The sequence below is a fragment of the Macaca fascicularis genome, chromosome 8 (assembly GCF_037993035.2).
Source record: "Macaca fascicularis isolate 582-1 chromosome 8, T2T-MFA8v1.1".
In the NCBI taxonomy this organism is placed as follows: domain Eukaryota; kingdom Metazoa; phylum Chordata; class Mammalia; order Primates; family Cercopithecidae; genus Macaca; species Macaca fascicularis.
The window spans coordinates 97,884,553-97,897,787 of NC_088382.1; the positions used below are offsets into that span (position 1 = coordinate 97,884,553).

The window sequence follows — 13,235 nt, forward strand, 5'->3', positions numbered from 1 at the left end:
CCAATCACAGTCTAGTCTCTTTGACCCTCAAAATGTCTCATATCTCTCACTCTCAACACTTCCTTCATTTTCACTACTAACAATACATTTTCCCAAAGCAAAGGTGTGTTCTCTACATGTTCTGAGCATGAAATACCTTTGTAAAAAGAATCTGATTTAGGTCCACTTAGTGAGGGTGCCCCTGTCCTCCTTCTCAAAATCCACTCGAGTTTCTACAGAACCAAAACTCTTCCTGCCCTTATATGCAGTGACCTCTGTCTGGACTACTTTTCACTCCTTGTTCACCCTGAGAATCCTAATTATTCTTTAATAGTCAGCTCACATAGATATAGTTTACCACCCCAATGCAGCATGTCTTATAATGTGTATCCTGATTTGTATGTGTCTGTCTCTATCTGCCACTGACCTGTGAGTGAGGGTAGACAGCCAAGCACGAGGTCAGTGCCTAGTGAAGTCGCCAATAAGGAACATGAAGCAAATGAACTAAGTCTGTATGTCATTCTGCATATACTGATCATTTCGACAATCCTACATATTTCTTGAGGACTTCATAACTTTCTCCAACTCTGCGCTTTTAACAAATGATTATTGCAGAGATAGTACGTGGACACTTACATAAAACAAAATCATGAAGTAGATAATTTACACATAAGAAATAAGCATAACATATATAATATAATACCAATTAATGATTTAATGAAAAGAACTCTGAATGAAGATTGGTAAAGTTGAGAATACTCCCTGTTAACTTCACCAATATTTGTATGTAAACATTCTGGCACAGAAATATTAGTGGGTATCAAAGGATGTAAAATACCATAAATATGATCAAAGCACATCACACTACTGAACATGACACAGAATCTGAGCTAAATCAGTCTTCAGGCTTTTGTATGTGACTTTAAACATTCGATTTCATAAGCAGGCAGGTCCTTTTTTTTTTTTTCAGATTTCTTTCCCTTTATCATGAATTCTTTTTTTTAATTTTTTTTATTTTTTATTTTTATTATTATTACACTTTAAGTTCTAGGGTACATGTGCATAACGTGCAGGTTTGTTACATATGTATACTTGTGCCATGTTGCTGTGCTGCACCCATCAACTCGTCAGCACCCATCAACTCATCATTTACATCAGGTATAACTCCCAATGCAATCCCTCCCCCCTCCCCCCTCCCCATGATAGGCCCCAGTGTGTGATGTTCCCCTTCCCGAGTCCAAGTGATCTCATTGTTCAGTTCCCACCTATGAGTGAGAACATGTGGTGTTTGGTTTTCTGTTCTTGTGATAGTTTGCTAAGAATGATGGTTTCCAGCTGCATCCATGTCCCTACAAAGGACACAAACTCATCCTTTTTTATGGCTGCATAGTATTCCATGGCGTATATGTGCCACATTTTCTTAATCCAGTCTGTCACTGATGGACATTTGGGTTGATTCCAAGTCTTTGCTATTGTGAATAGTGGCAGGCAGGTCCTTTCTTATGGAAATTTTAAAGTTCCCAATGGATACAAAGAATGGTCAGTGTTTAACAGGATTCATCAATACATGAAATGCTGTCTAATATTAAATGCAAAACTGGCATGTTAATGTTTTTATTCAGTTAGAGTCTAGCAGTCAGGTTCATTTCCAGTTGCCCAAATAGATAATATAAATGTATTAGCCACAAAAATGTTAGTAGCATTCAAATATCAATTTGATAAATCCCATATATACCTGTTTACACAAAAAGCAGGACTATATAACTACATATAGCCACATACAAAGTTAACATATAAGTGTATTTTATATACATATACCCATATATATGTGTGTGTGTGTGTATATATATGGGTATATACAACTGGCAACTTGGTAAAATCTAGTTGCCACCTTTTTTTAAAGCTTTCAATAACATTATTTTCAGGCAGTACTTTTTTGTGACAGTGTCACTGCTTAAACATAGTTGCTTTTTTAGTGTGTCAACACACAACTCATATAACAGTGTTTTTTCTTTTTCTTGACTGACTCATTTGTAAGAAATTTTAAGTTGACATCCCAAAGCAAACAAAGACACGGGAAAGGGGCACTGCAGCATGTGGTAGAGGGTTAACTAAAAAAGGCATTTTGTAATTATTAAGGTGTAAATAATGGCATGGCTTCAATTTTCATAAATGAAATACTGATTTAATTTTTGGGAATTTTAGAGAATTTTAAAATTAGGTGGGCAGATCATTAATGTCCTCATTTAAGTTAACTCAACTGAAAAAGAAAAAAAAAATCTAAATCAGTGCTTTTTAGAGGAGTATAAAAGTTGAAAGCAGGGATCCAGGTGCCATACTGTACAGTTACCTCGCTGGCTCCACTGAATCACTCACTAGACCTATGACAATAGTCAGGTTACCATTTCTTTTTATATTTCAGTTTCCGCATCTTTAAAGAAGATGATAATATTACCTCTCTTATTAGGTTATTGTGAAGAATGAATTAGTTAAATCATTTAAAACACTTAAAATAGTGTCTAGCAGACAGTAACTACTATTATTAACTTATAATTCCAATTCTAATAACTATTATAATTTTACAAATATCAGGAAGTAGTTATACCGGTGGTAATCGTGGTAGAAGCAGCAGCAGCAGCAGCATACAAATAACAGTGTGCTTCACCTCCCTTTGACCTGTATGTGTGTTATTTAAAACAGGGATTTTCTTGGTACTTTGATAACAGAAATGTAAGTAAACAGCTTCACTGTCCCCTGTTTTATGTAAGTGAAGTAGCCAGAAGCTTCTAGACAGTTTGGTGTAAACACACACACACACACACACACAATCTGAAAGTGTCCATTAACTTCAGTAAAAAAATATTTTAAAAAGTATTTAATAAGTTGGGCATTCATGCCAAACACATAAGGCCACTCACTGCATGACTCTAAGAGGTGCCCTTAGGTTATAGTCCTTGTACTGGGTATCCTGTAGTGGTGCTGCAGGAAGGCAGTGCTTCAACAAAATACCAGGGAAACATCATCCCTTGCAGCTAGAGCTCTGCCACACAGTGGCTCTGTGTACATACACCTACCTTTACCATGAGAAAAGAAAATGACTGCCAAATACATATGTTGTATTTTATCAATTAGTTCTCCAAGACAATATTCACCAGGATAATATGTTAAACAAGTTTCCATTCTCCATACTTTTCCAGGTTTTAGTTAAAAGTACAAATAATATTTACTATTTATAGTAGTCCCCAAAAGATCCTTCTAAAAATTTTAAAATATAGTTATTTTAATTACTTTAAAAAATCCTCAGGTTTTGTTTGTATTCATAGAGTCAAGTCCAGTTGTAATGGAAAGATTTTTAAAAGTAAATTAACTTAGGGCTAAAAATATTGTGGCTGACAGGTCATTCCAGTCCAGAGTTTCTTTTTTTCTACAGACTCATTAACTGCCTGTATAGACACCCAGGTTATTCACAAGATTGCAATGGCAAAGTTAAAGTACCTAAATACCTGAGCAAGAACAAAAGCATATTAAGCCACCATGATCTTCAATGTGAACACAATTTCAGTGTCAGCTCGTACCAATTCTTTCAACTTTTTGAAAATTCTTTTGAAAATTCTTTTGAAGAGAGTTCTTCCAATTCTTTCAGAACAGGAATCTAAGGTCCCTGCTCACTAGCTATCAACCTTCTTTCTGCTGCCACCAAAACATGGACTGACCTATCCTATAACGTGATAGTGTTTTAATGCCATGGGTATATTCAGAAATAAAAAGAAGAACATCAATTGATCAAGAACATATCTTTTATATCCAAACTGAAAAAGAAGATAGAGAATACTCCCTTGGCAATTTAGACAAAAGAATAAAAATCATAAAACATATTGATAAGCCAAAAATGCTGGGGTTCTTGGTACATCTAAATAAATATTTCAATTATCAAATTAGGAGTCCAAATATCACAGTTTCATTGAAATGACTTGAAAAAAACTACTTATTCAACTTTAAATTAATTTTAATTAAGTTAAATTTCTGTACAATGAAATATCATCCTACCCTGGTTAAGCTTTCATCGAAAAGATAGGCAATAATGAATGTTGGGGAGTATCTGAAGAAAGGGGAATCGTTTTACACTACTGATGGAAATATAAATTAGTATAACCACAATGGAGACGAGTATGGAGGTTCCTCAAAAAACTAAAAAGAGAACTACCGTACGATCTAACAATCCTACTGCTGGGCATACATCCAAAGGAAAGGGTATCAGTATATGGAAGAGATATCTACACTCTCTTGTTTATTACAGCACTATTCACAATAGCTAAGACACGCAATCATCTCAAGTGTCTGTCAGTGTGTGGATGGATAAAGAAAATGTGGTATGTATACACAAGGGAATATTATTCAGCCATAAAAAATAAAATCCTGTCATTTGCAGCAACATGGATGGAATTGGAAGACATTATGTTAAGTGAAATAGGCCAGGCACAAAAAGATTGCATTGCATGTTCTCACATATGTGGGAGAAAGAAAAAAAAAAACCCACAAAAACAAGAACAACAACAACAAAAAAAAACACACAAAAAGAACTTCATGGAGACAGAGACTAGAATTATCTAGAATTATGGTTCCCAGAGGCTGGGAAGGATAGGAGGGAGATGGGGATAAAGAGAAGGGGTGGCTAATGGGTACAAAATATAGTTAGATACAATGAATAAGAGACAGTAGTAAATAGTCCACCAGGGTGACTACAGTTAAAAACAATATATTGCATATTTAACTAAAAGAGTAAGATTGGAATGAGCCTAACACAAATAAATGGCAAATGCTTGAGGTGATAGCTACGCCAACTACTCTGATTTCATCATTATGTACTGTATGCCTGTACCAAAACATAACATGTACCCTCTAAATGTATAGGACTATTATATATCCATAATAATTAAAAATAATTTTAAAAAGAAATATTTCACCAAGCACACTTGAGTGCATGCCACTGTGCACATATAAAAGATAAACTAATATGAAAAAAACTACTATTAAAATTATAAAACATACCAGACTCATTTTCTTTATCGCCTTGCTATTTTTTTGTTTCCTTGCTAAATATATACACTTTATGTATAATACAGATTACTCCATTAATTAAGAAATTTAAGGGAGCTTGCTTATAAAAATTAGCTATGCATCTATAATTTAAAAGAATCACTGATGAACTCATTCTGTGGGAGGGAATAAGTATTTATTATGATCTCTAATACCATTGTTAATTCATATTAAAGCAATATAATATGACATTTAAGGTAATACCTTATTTTTTGAAAATGGGCAATTTCTTCAACATAATATAGGGACTACTGCAATAGCCATCATTACTTTTAATTACCCAACAATTACAGATTCAATGTATCACATATCTATCTGCCAAGAAAGGATATAATTATTTAATATAAAAACAATTGATCTTGACAAGAGTCTAAAATTAGGTAAGAGTTTATAGCATCGAAAATGGTTAAGACATTATATTAATACTAAGGAATAATTCAGATCTATAACTATAGTCCATATTTTATGTAGTAAGTGTCAGATAAAAATTCATATCTTATAATTTGACCCTAATATAACAGAGTGTGATTTCAGCATGGATTGTTACCACACATTCAAGATTACAAAAGCACAGATGATAGCTTTAATATCATGATGATGGGGATTATACTTCCAAAAATAGTACACTCTTTCAGCTGAGTACCTTGAGCAGTAACACCTTAAGAGCAGAGATGTGACAGTAGAAAAAAAAAGGCAGGAAATAAATGAAGTCACCAAGTTTCTAGTTCAAGTGACAATGAGAATGAAGTCTCCAAGCAGACATAGGGAGCAGAGGAGGCATGGCAGGCTAGGAAGGGAAGATGAGGCGGAGTTAACAAGGCTTTAGTTGTTTCACCTAGAAATAACTGCCAGGTATAACACTCTGAAGAGAAAGATGCACTACCAGTTCCTAAAAAGACACCAAGAAAAATCCAAACCTGAATTAGAACAAGGCTTTGTTCAAAAACAAAAGCAAAATAGCTCCAAACCAAAACAAACAAGCAGAAAAGTTCCTTTGATTTTAAAATATGGGCTGCCTACATAGTTGATCTTTTCTCTGTGATGCTCTACCACAGAAATGCTACTTTAACTCCCATGCACTGACACCATCATTTTTACTGGTCTGGAATCTGAGCCACTCTGTGCCCCAAAAAAGGCCCGTGTCCTTTTCTACCCCTCCACATTTTTTACATCCTCCTGCCAGAGAACAGCAAACTGTTGAGACCCCTTTCCACATGAAGGGCCCAAATGAATCCTGTGCACATTACTCTTCTATTACCTCCTGACAAAAACCTTCCTCCAGCCGCTTTCTGAAAACAAACCTTTCCATCCCAAGTCCTTCCAATGACCAACAGGAGCTCACAAAACTGGTGGAAATGTACCTTTTCTAGGATTCCACTTCCTTAAATTTAATAACTAGTAATAAGTAGTAATAACTAGTAATACTTCCTTATTATTCTGGCACTAGTCAAGTTAGACATTCAAACAATATGAACTAATTTGTTTCCCAAGTCCTCAATTTATTTGTATTTTTATGAATTGCATCATATTTTCCAAGAAAGTGAATCAGAAGCTAACAGCTCTCCATTAAGAACAAGAATGTTGTCCACAGCACTTCGTAAAATGCTGTGATGAGGAGTACAATTTAAATGGAATTTGGTACTATACATGGCAACAAAACACAGGATTTGCTGGAGGCTTTTGCTTGTTAACTTAAAACTATATTTATTTAAGACAAGGGCATATTATGACTTAAAATATTATAGCATTCAGAGAGAACTGCAGTGATTAGAGGACAGCAGGTCCAAACTATCAAAACTCTATTCCCAATATTTAGAACAAATTTCTAATTGTGGCAGAATACAATCTTTTTATTCTTGATTCTGTTTTCCAAGATGTAGATCAAAGTTAATATTTATGCATCTCTCAAAAGTACTAGGGGAGGTAATGTATTTATGTTTTCAAACTGCTTTGAAGTTTAATCTCAAAGCCTTTATTATTTATAAAGGTTTTCCTGTGTTGATGAAATAGAAAAATTATGACTAACATCATGTTGCAAACATTAGATGGCAAAATTTCAAAATTATGTATTAAATTAGTTTGATATGTCAGAATTAATTAAGTATGTCTGAGTCTAGATAATCCAGGTATTTAAGGTTTAAAAAGAAAAACAGTATGTCTTTTCTCAAGGTATATAGCAGGGCAAGTTCCCCAGATCAAATGTTAAAAGAGAGGTTCTGCAACTACTCTGCAGTTCACTTAGCCTTTGACATTTAGTTCCTCTATTTGAGAAAGCAGAGAGAAAAATGCATGCTTGTCTGTCCTATTGTGGAGGGTTGATGTACCATGATCAAACTAAGGAACAAAAATATGTAAATTTTGTGAATATCAAGGATTCTAAAAACACAAATGATTTTTCTCTCCACTGAAAAAATTAATCACTTCTCCCTTTGCTGTCCAGAAAAGTAATGCTGTTGTTTTATAATCTTACGAACTTACTGTGTACTTGTGGTAATAGCATTTGTGACTATGTTTATCTATGCAGAAGATAAGAATTAAGCTCCTTTGATGAAGAGATTATGCCTTCTGAATCTGTACATGCTTTATCTTTCACTGATAAAGAACTCAATAAAGAGATGAATAAATGAATGACTGATGAACCAATCATTAAAAAGCAAAACTATTAAAAAATAAGAAGAGTCCTTTGATAACAAGAAATTGAAAGAAGTAACTTTGCAGTGAAAATCTTTTTTTTTGATTTAGAACCATCAGCAGTGGGGAGTTAGTAAACTGTTAACTGGCTCTCTGATGCTGCCCCTCCTACCCAACATAAAAGCCCTAATTTGTGTTGTTTCCTAGTTTCCAGGGTGTAGATATTTCCATTTGGCCGTTTCAAGCTCCTAATATGATACCAATGAACAGAGATTTGGGAAGCAATGTGTACAATATATTCTCAGCCACACAACACACCTCTGTTGCTCATAGTCGCTCTTCTTGTAGTGGCTTCAACTGTACACCTACCTCAACTCCCATTCATACTTTCTTTACTACTTTGAAACTATGTTGCTAAAATCAGGTAAGCAAACCTGACATTGGGCCTTAAATATCTTATGAAATATTGGAGGAGTGGGGTTAAATTAGGTTATATAATTCCAAAGAAAGTTCATGAGACAAATTACTCCATTTCTGGTTGGTGGAATTCATATAAAGTATTCCAGACTACTTAGTTTGGCTCAAAGACCAAAAGAAAGGAGGGTGGGAGCCATTACTTACTCAATTGTGTTTCTGTCCACTTTTCCTGTCATGTTAATGCCATAGAACTGCTGCATGGCAGCTAGGGCAGACTGCATGGTCTCTGCAGAGCGCAGCACTGACATTCTGGGGTCAGTCGGTGGAAGGTAGCCGTACTTTTGTAACCAAACCTGCAATAACAAGTACAGTTTCTTTTAGATCAATTTTATACTTTTACAATAATTTTCTGGTAATTAATGTATACCTATAATAGAGTTTTGAACATTTTATCCACAAGGGCATACAGTATTTTAAGTGTTTGATCTTTTTATAATATATATTATATAGGTTAGGTTATTTTAATATAATTGGAGTGACTGTTATGGATCTTTCTGACATACCTCCTAATGCTAATTGAAAAAAAAAGATTAATTATTTGTTGCAAGCTTATAATGTATAACGTACTATAGCAAATACTGGATAAAAACTTAAGATTATCCCTGTCCTCCAGGACCTCAACCTCCCAAAATGAAGGATGCTTTTCAACAGTATGACTCCATTGAGAGGTTTATGTTGCAAGGGGCAGTTATGTGCATATACCACATTAAAAAAGCCGTCTTCCTGAAATTGACCAGTGACTCCAGCTATGACGTGTAGCTTCTTTACAGATAAACCATGTTACTCTATGACATTTTGAGTGTAAATTCCATAAAACCATTCTATCCCATCGTAGCTAGGTATCTTTTGATGACTTTACCATGTAAAGAATATTCTTTCTTCATTTATTTCTGGTGACTCATTTTAATCTAAATCACATAAGTAACCAAGCTTTTCACCTATAGAAGAAATCCAAATCCAACTATCACCTTACGAGTGTTTAGACTTCTCTTTAAGGGTCTCATGATTTTTATCCCCCACCTTCCCTGGTGAAGGGTGCTCTGGGAGGACAGAGAAAGAACTCATAGTTAAACTCACATTCTAACTGTGATTGGAGCAAAATTTCAGTCATTTAAGGTTAAATTTTACAAGTGAATACAAATGTAGGGCATTTGGGGGAAAAAAAAAAAACAAAAAACCCCCCCCAAAAAAACCAAAAAAAAACACCAAACACATGTATCTCCACCAGGGAGCAGATGCTTTCTAGTTTTACAATGCTATGCATTCATTTTAAATGCGCAATCATATGTTCCGGCCACATCCCATCCTGCAGTCCTTTACCTCAGTCTTCTACAGGGCTCCGAGATTTCTTGGAGTTTAGTGAGCTACCTCTCAAACTGATAAGGGCCAAGTACTCTGTCCCTGGCATAAAATACAAGCCTTGCTATTTGGTGAAAGGTATTTGCCAGCATGTGTTACCCTTCCTACCTCAGTCTATTTATCATATAAATGACCATCCTATGAAATTGTAGTTTTTCCCTAATAACTGATATTCTTCCTTTGTGAACTTCAACTTCTAAAACAGGAGACCTATTTTCCCAGTGAAAATAACCAGCAAGTATAGAAGTTAAATTTCACCAAAAGATACTAATATTAAATGTATCAAAGTCTTAAAATGTGAAACACAAAGTGGAATTTTTCATGGTATTTACAAAAACTAACCACCTCAAAAGTACAGTACCATAAGCACATCTCCTTGAAAAAAAAAAAAACACATTTATTCTAAAACTATTTAAGAAATGAGCAATGCATCACTGTCAGGAAGGTGTATTAGTGAAACTTAATCTAGTAAACTCATGTACCACATAGTAAAAGCATGCCAAGACACTCTTCTCATCTAATCTGTAATGAACAGACTGCCAGGGAAAATATGAATATTCAGTTTCCTAGTTAACAGTGGTGCAGTCTGAAATAGACTCCACTTTTTTCTGAATGAAGGAAGCAGGGAATATTATTTAATATGAAAGTCAATACCTATTGTTATGTCATTTCTCAAAATTAGAATGCTGTATCTTGATTTTTAATAACATACATGCACCAATATTCTTAAACTGAATGTTTTTTCCATAAGACCTTGTTTGCATTCATTTCTTACTTGCTAGAGAGCTGACTTGTTGCTAGGTAACTCATGGGTGCTAAGCTACAGGCAATTACGTTTATGAGGAAAGCAAAGAGAAAACCATTAACAATAAAACCTATGACTTATGTACAGACAGAGGAACTATAAAATATGTAAATGTTAAGTGCATAATGAACAGAATAAAAAATACATATTTGATTTATGCACTAGCCTTTCAAACAAATGTTTTAAAATAATGTAAAAAATGAATTGGGATTTTTCTTCAAGTTTTCTTTTACACTGTCACTTATGAAAGGGAGTTCTTTCTGAATGACTGAGGAGTGGATCATTATTTTTAATTGTAAAATATTGGGAAAGCTATGAGTTCTACCATTTTATGGTCAAGGTTTGTTTTCTGGCTAATCAAGATTGATTTGTCACCTAGGAAGCAAACTTTTCTTCCAAATTACAAATGTAAAATATCTTTTTTGACAAAAAGTTAAATCTATGAAGTAATATTTGAAAATGTATCTTTCCCCTTACCCTAGTATTCTGCTATCCAAGGTTAATGATTTGGCATGTAGTCTTTGCATCTTTTTCACTGTTCTTAAAAATAAATTTTGAGATATAAATATATATGTATGTATGTGTATCTGTAAACATATATACATATATATTACAGATTACACCATAACCTTCCATCCTCATATGTTTTTACTTGAAATACATCCCTATTTTCATCATTGTCTTAAAATACTTCATCTCCTGGATGACTGCAAATACTAAATTTGTCTCTTGAGACTGGCTGTGCCTTAATGTGTTTTCAACGTTCTCAAATGTACATTATGAATAGTTAAAGAATCATCTATTCTTGTGTGCACTTGGATGAATGATGTATAATTTGTAGGGGTGATTCTAGGATTAACTGAGAATATACAAAGCCCTCAGCATAATTCTTGCTCAGTAAATCATATTACTATTTTATGCTTACCAACTACCCTGAGTTCTTAAAATCGTTCCTGTTCACCTTAAGATTTGTCCTTGGGATAGGGCAAGATTAAAAATGGTGAGGTTGAACTAGTCATAGCTGTAAGGAAAGACAAACAACATGGGGTAAGGAATCATAGAGTGCTTCAAAACTCCCCAAATCCAAAAGCAAATAAGGTGTGACACATTTGGCAAACTGATTTTTGTTATGTTTTCTTCATTTTGTGCTCACTGGATTGACAAGTGCTTTTGAGAACACTGAAAAAATATCAAGGGACAAACAAGTTCCTTTAAGGCAAACCTTGACTCTTTACTATCTGGGACTTACCCCACCTCATTATCACCAGAACAACCAACCTCAAATGAAGCAACAAAATCTCACATTGAATTACATTCCTGTTTTACTAAGTCATCAAACATCTTGCTACCAGGTAGACAAAACCAATTTCCAGCACTTAGTGATTATTCAGTTGGAGGAACAACCAGAAGACTATTGTTCTCTGCAGAGCAAGACAATATATCAAGCAATAAAAGGTAAACACTTAAATATTAAATGTTGTGCCAATAGACACTGCCTTTACTAGATTATAGCATAAATAAGGACAGGCAAACAAAATTTCAGCAAAATTCATTAATGAATTCATTAATTCATAAACATTAGTGACAAAAACTGACTTTGTCACTAATATTTCATGTGTCCATACTGTGAAAACCTACGTTAATTGACTGAGTTATTCACCCACATATATTAAGCAGTATCCTGAAAAATGATTACATAAAAAAATGGAGACAGTAGAAGTTCTCACCACTAAGAGCAAAACTAAGTAGTAATTTTTAAAAATATGTATCCTTATTTATTCCTTCAGGCCAATACTACAACCTAGAGGAAAAAAAAAAATTCCCTCTAGCCTTGAAGCTAGTAAGTTTATCAATATCTTAACATAAAGTTAGATACTGTTATTAATTTGCTTGATGAAACACAGACGCAAGAACAATTTTTAAACCTCCTCACTGATAGGACATAATATATATAGAAAACATCTTGAAATACTAACTCTGATTAATTGCAGACATCCTTTCCCCCACCAAAAAAAAAAAAAAAAAAAAAAAAAAAATTGGAATAAGTGAGTAGGTGATTAAACTAATGAATATATTAGGACTAGAAGAGATACATTTTAGAAATTATAGAAATAATTGAAGGGGAATATAAGGAAGGCTGTGTTAGGATTTTATTTAATCTGAAAAATCACTTTGCCAGTCCACAATGCCTATTTGTGACTGAATTAATTATTTCAGGTTATTTCAAGTAAAGTTAATTTCCAGCTAACGTGGTATGGCAAATGCAAGTTCCTTGTACCCAGTGATTATATGACCCAAAGTACAGTACTCATATGAAAAGGAAAGGGCAAAGGTGATAAATTTATTTTACAGCATTTATTTAGTAAGAATCTCTTCCATTTACTTGATTATATAAACATTTTTATTATTTTGGGAAACAAGTTTTTAAAATTGCTAAATTCTCAAATTATAACATACTAACAAAATGTCTAAATCTATGATGTTTAAAATATATTCTGATATAATTAACTGACTTTCTCAGATGAAATTCAACTGAAAAAATGCTTTTAACAGATAACTTCTCAATGTTATAAAATGTTAATTTCCATTTTTCAGTATGAGACTTATAAATGCATTTGTTAAATTTTGTTATAAAGCAAAATTAACAACTAAAAGGTGATGACCCCTCTATTTTGCGGTATCATCAGCCAAGGCAGTAACAGCTTAAGGACATTTTTTCCTGAAATAGCATATATTTGCTGGTTATAAAAAGTGGCAGGATTTGTGGCCTACATTTTCTCTTCTAAAAAATGGTTATAAATGTGAATTATAACTACCTATTAACCAAACAATTAAACTCATGTTAGAGTAGTCACTCAGAATTGGTCAAATTGAAGATTCACAGGAT

The 13,235-nt window shown here is 33.8% G+C and overlaps 1 protein-coding gene across 2 annotated transcripts in view; it reads right to left on the reverse strand.

Annotated features, from left to right (window-relative positions):
• The window catches only part of MMP16 (matrix metallopeptidase 16), a 358,463-nt gene that overhangs the window by 219,763 nt on the left and 125,465 nt on the right, over window positions 1-13,235 (reverse strand). For both annotated transcript variants that reach the window (XM_073999069.1, XM_005563660.5), the window contains exon 2: window positions 8,329-8,477. In XM_073999069.1, coding sequence (XP_073855170.1) covers window positions 8,329-8,477 — 149 coding nt within the window. The remainder of the gene's footprint in view (window positions 1-8,328; window positions 8,478-13,235) is intronic.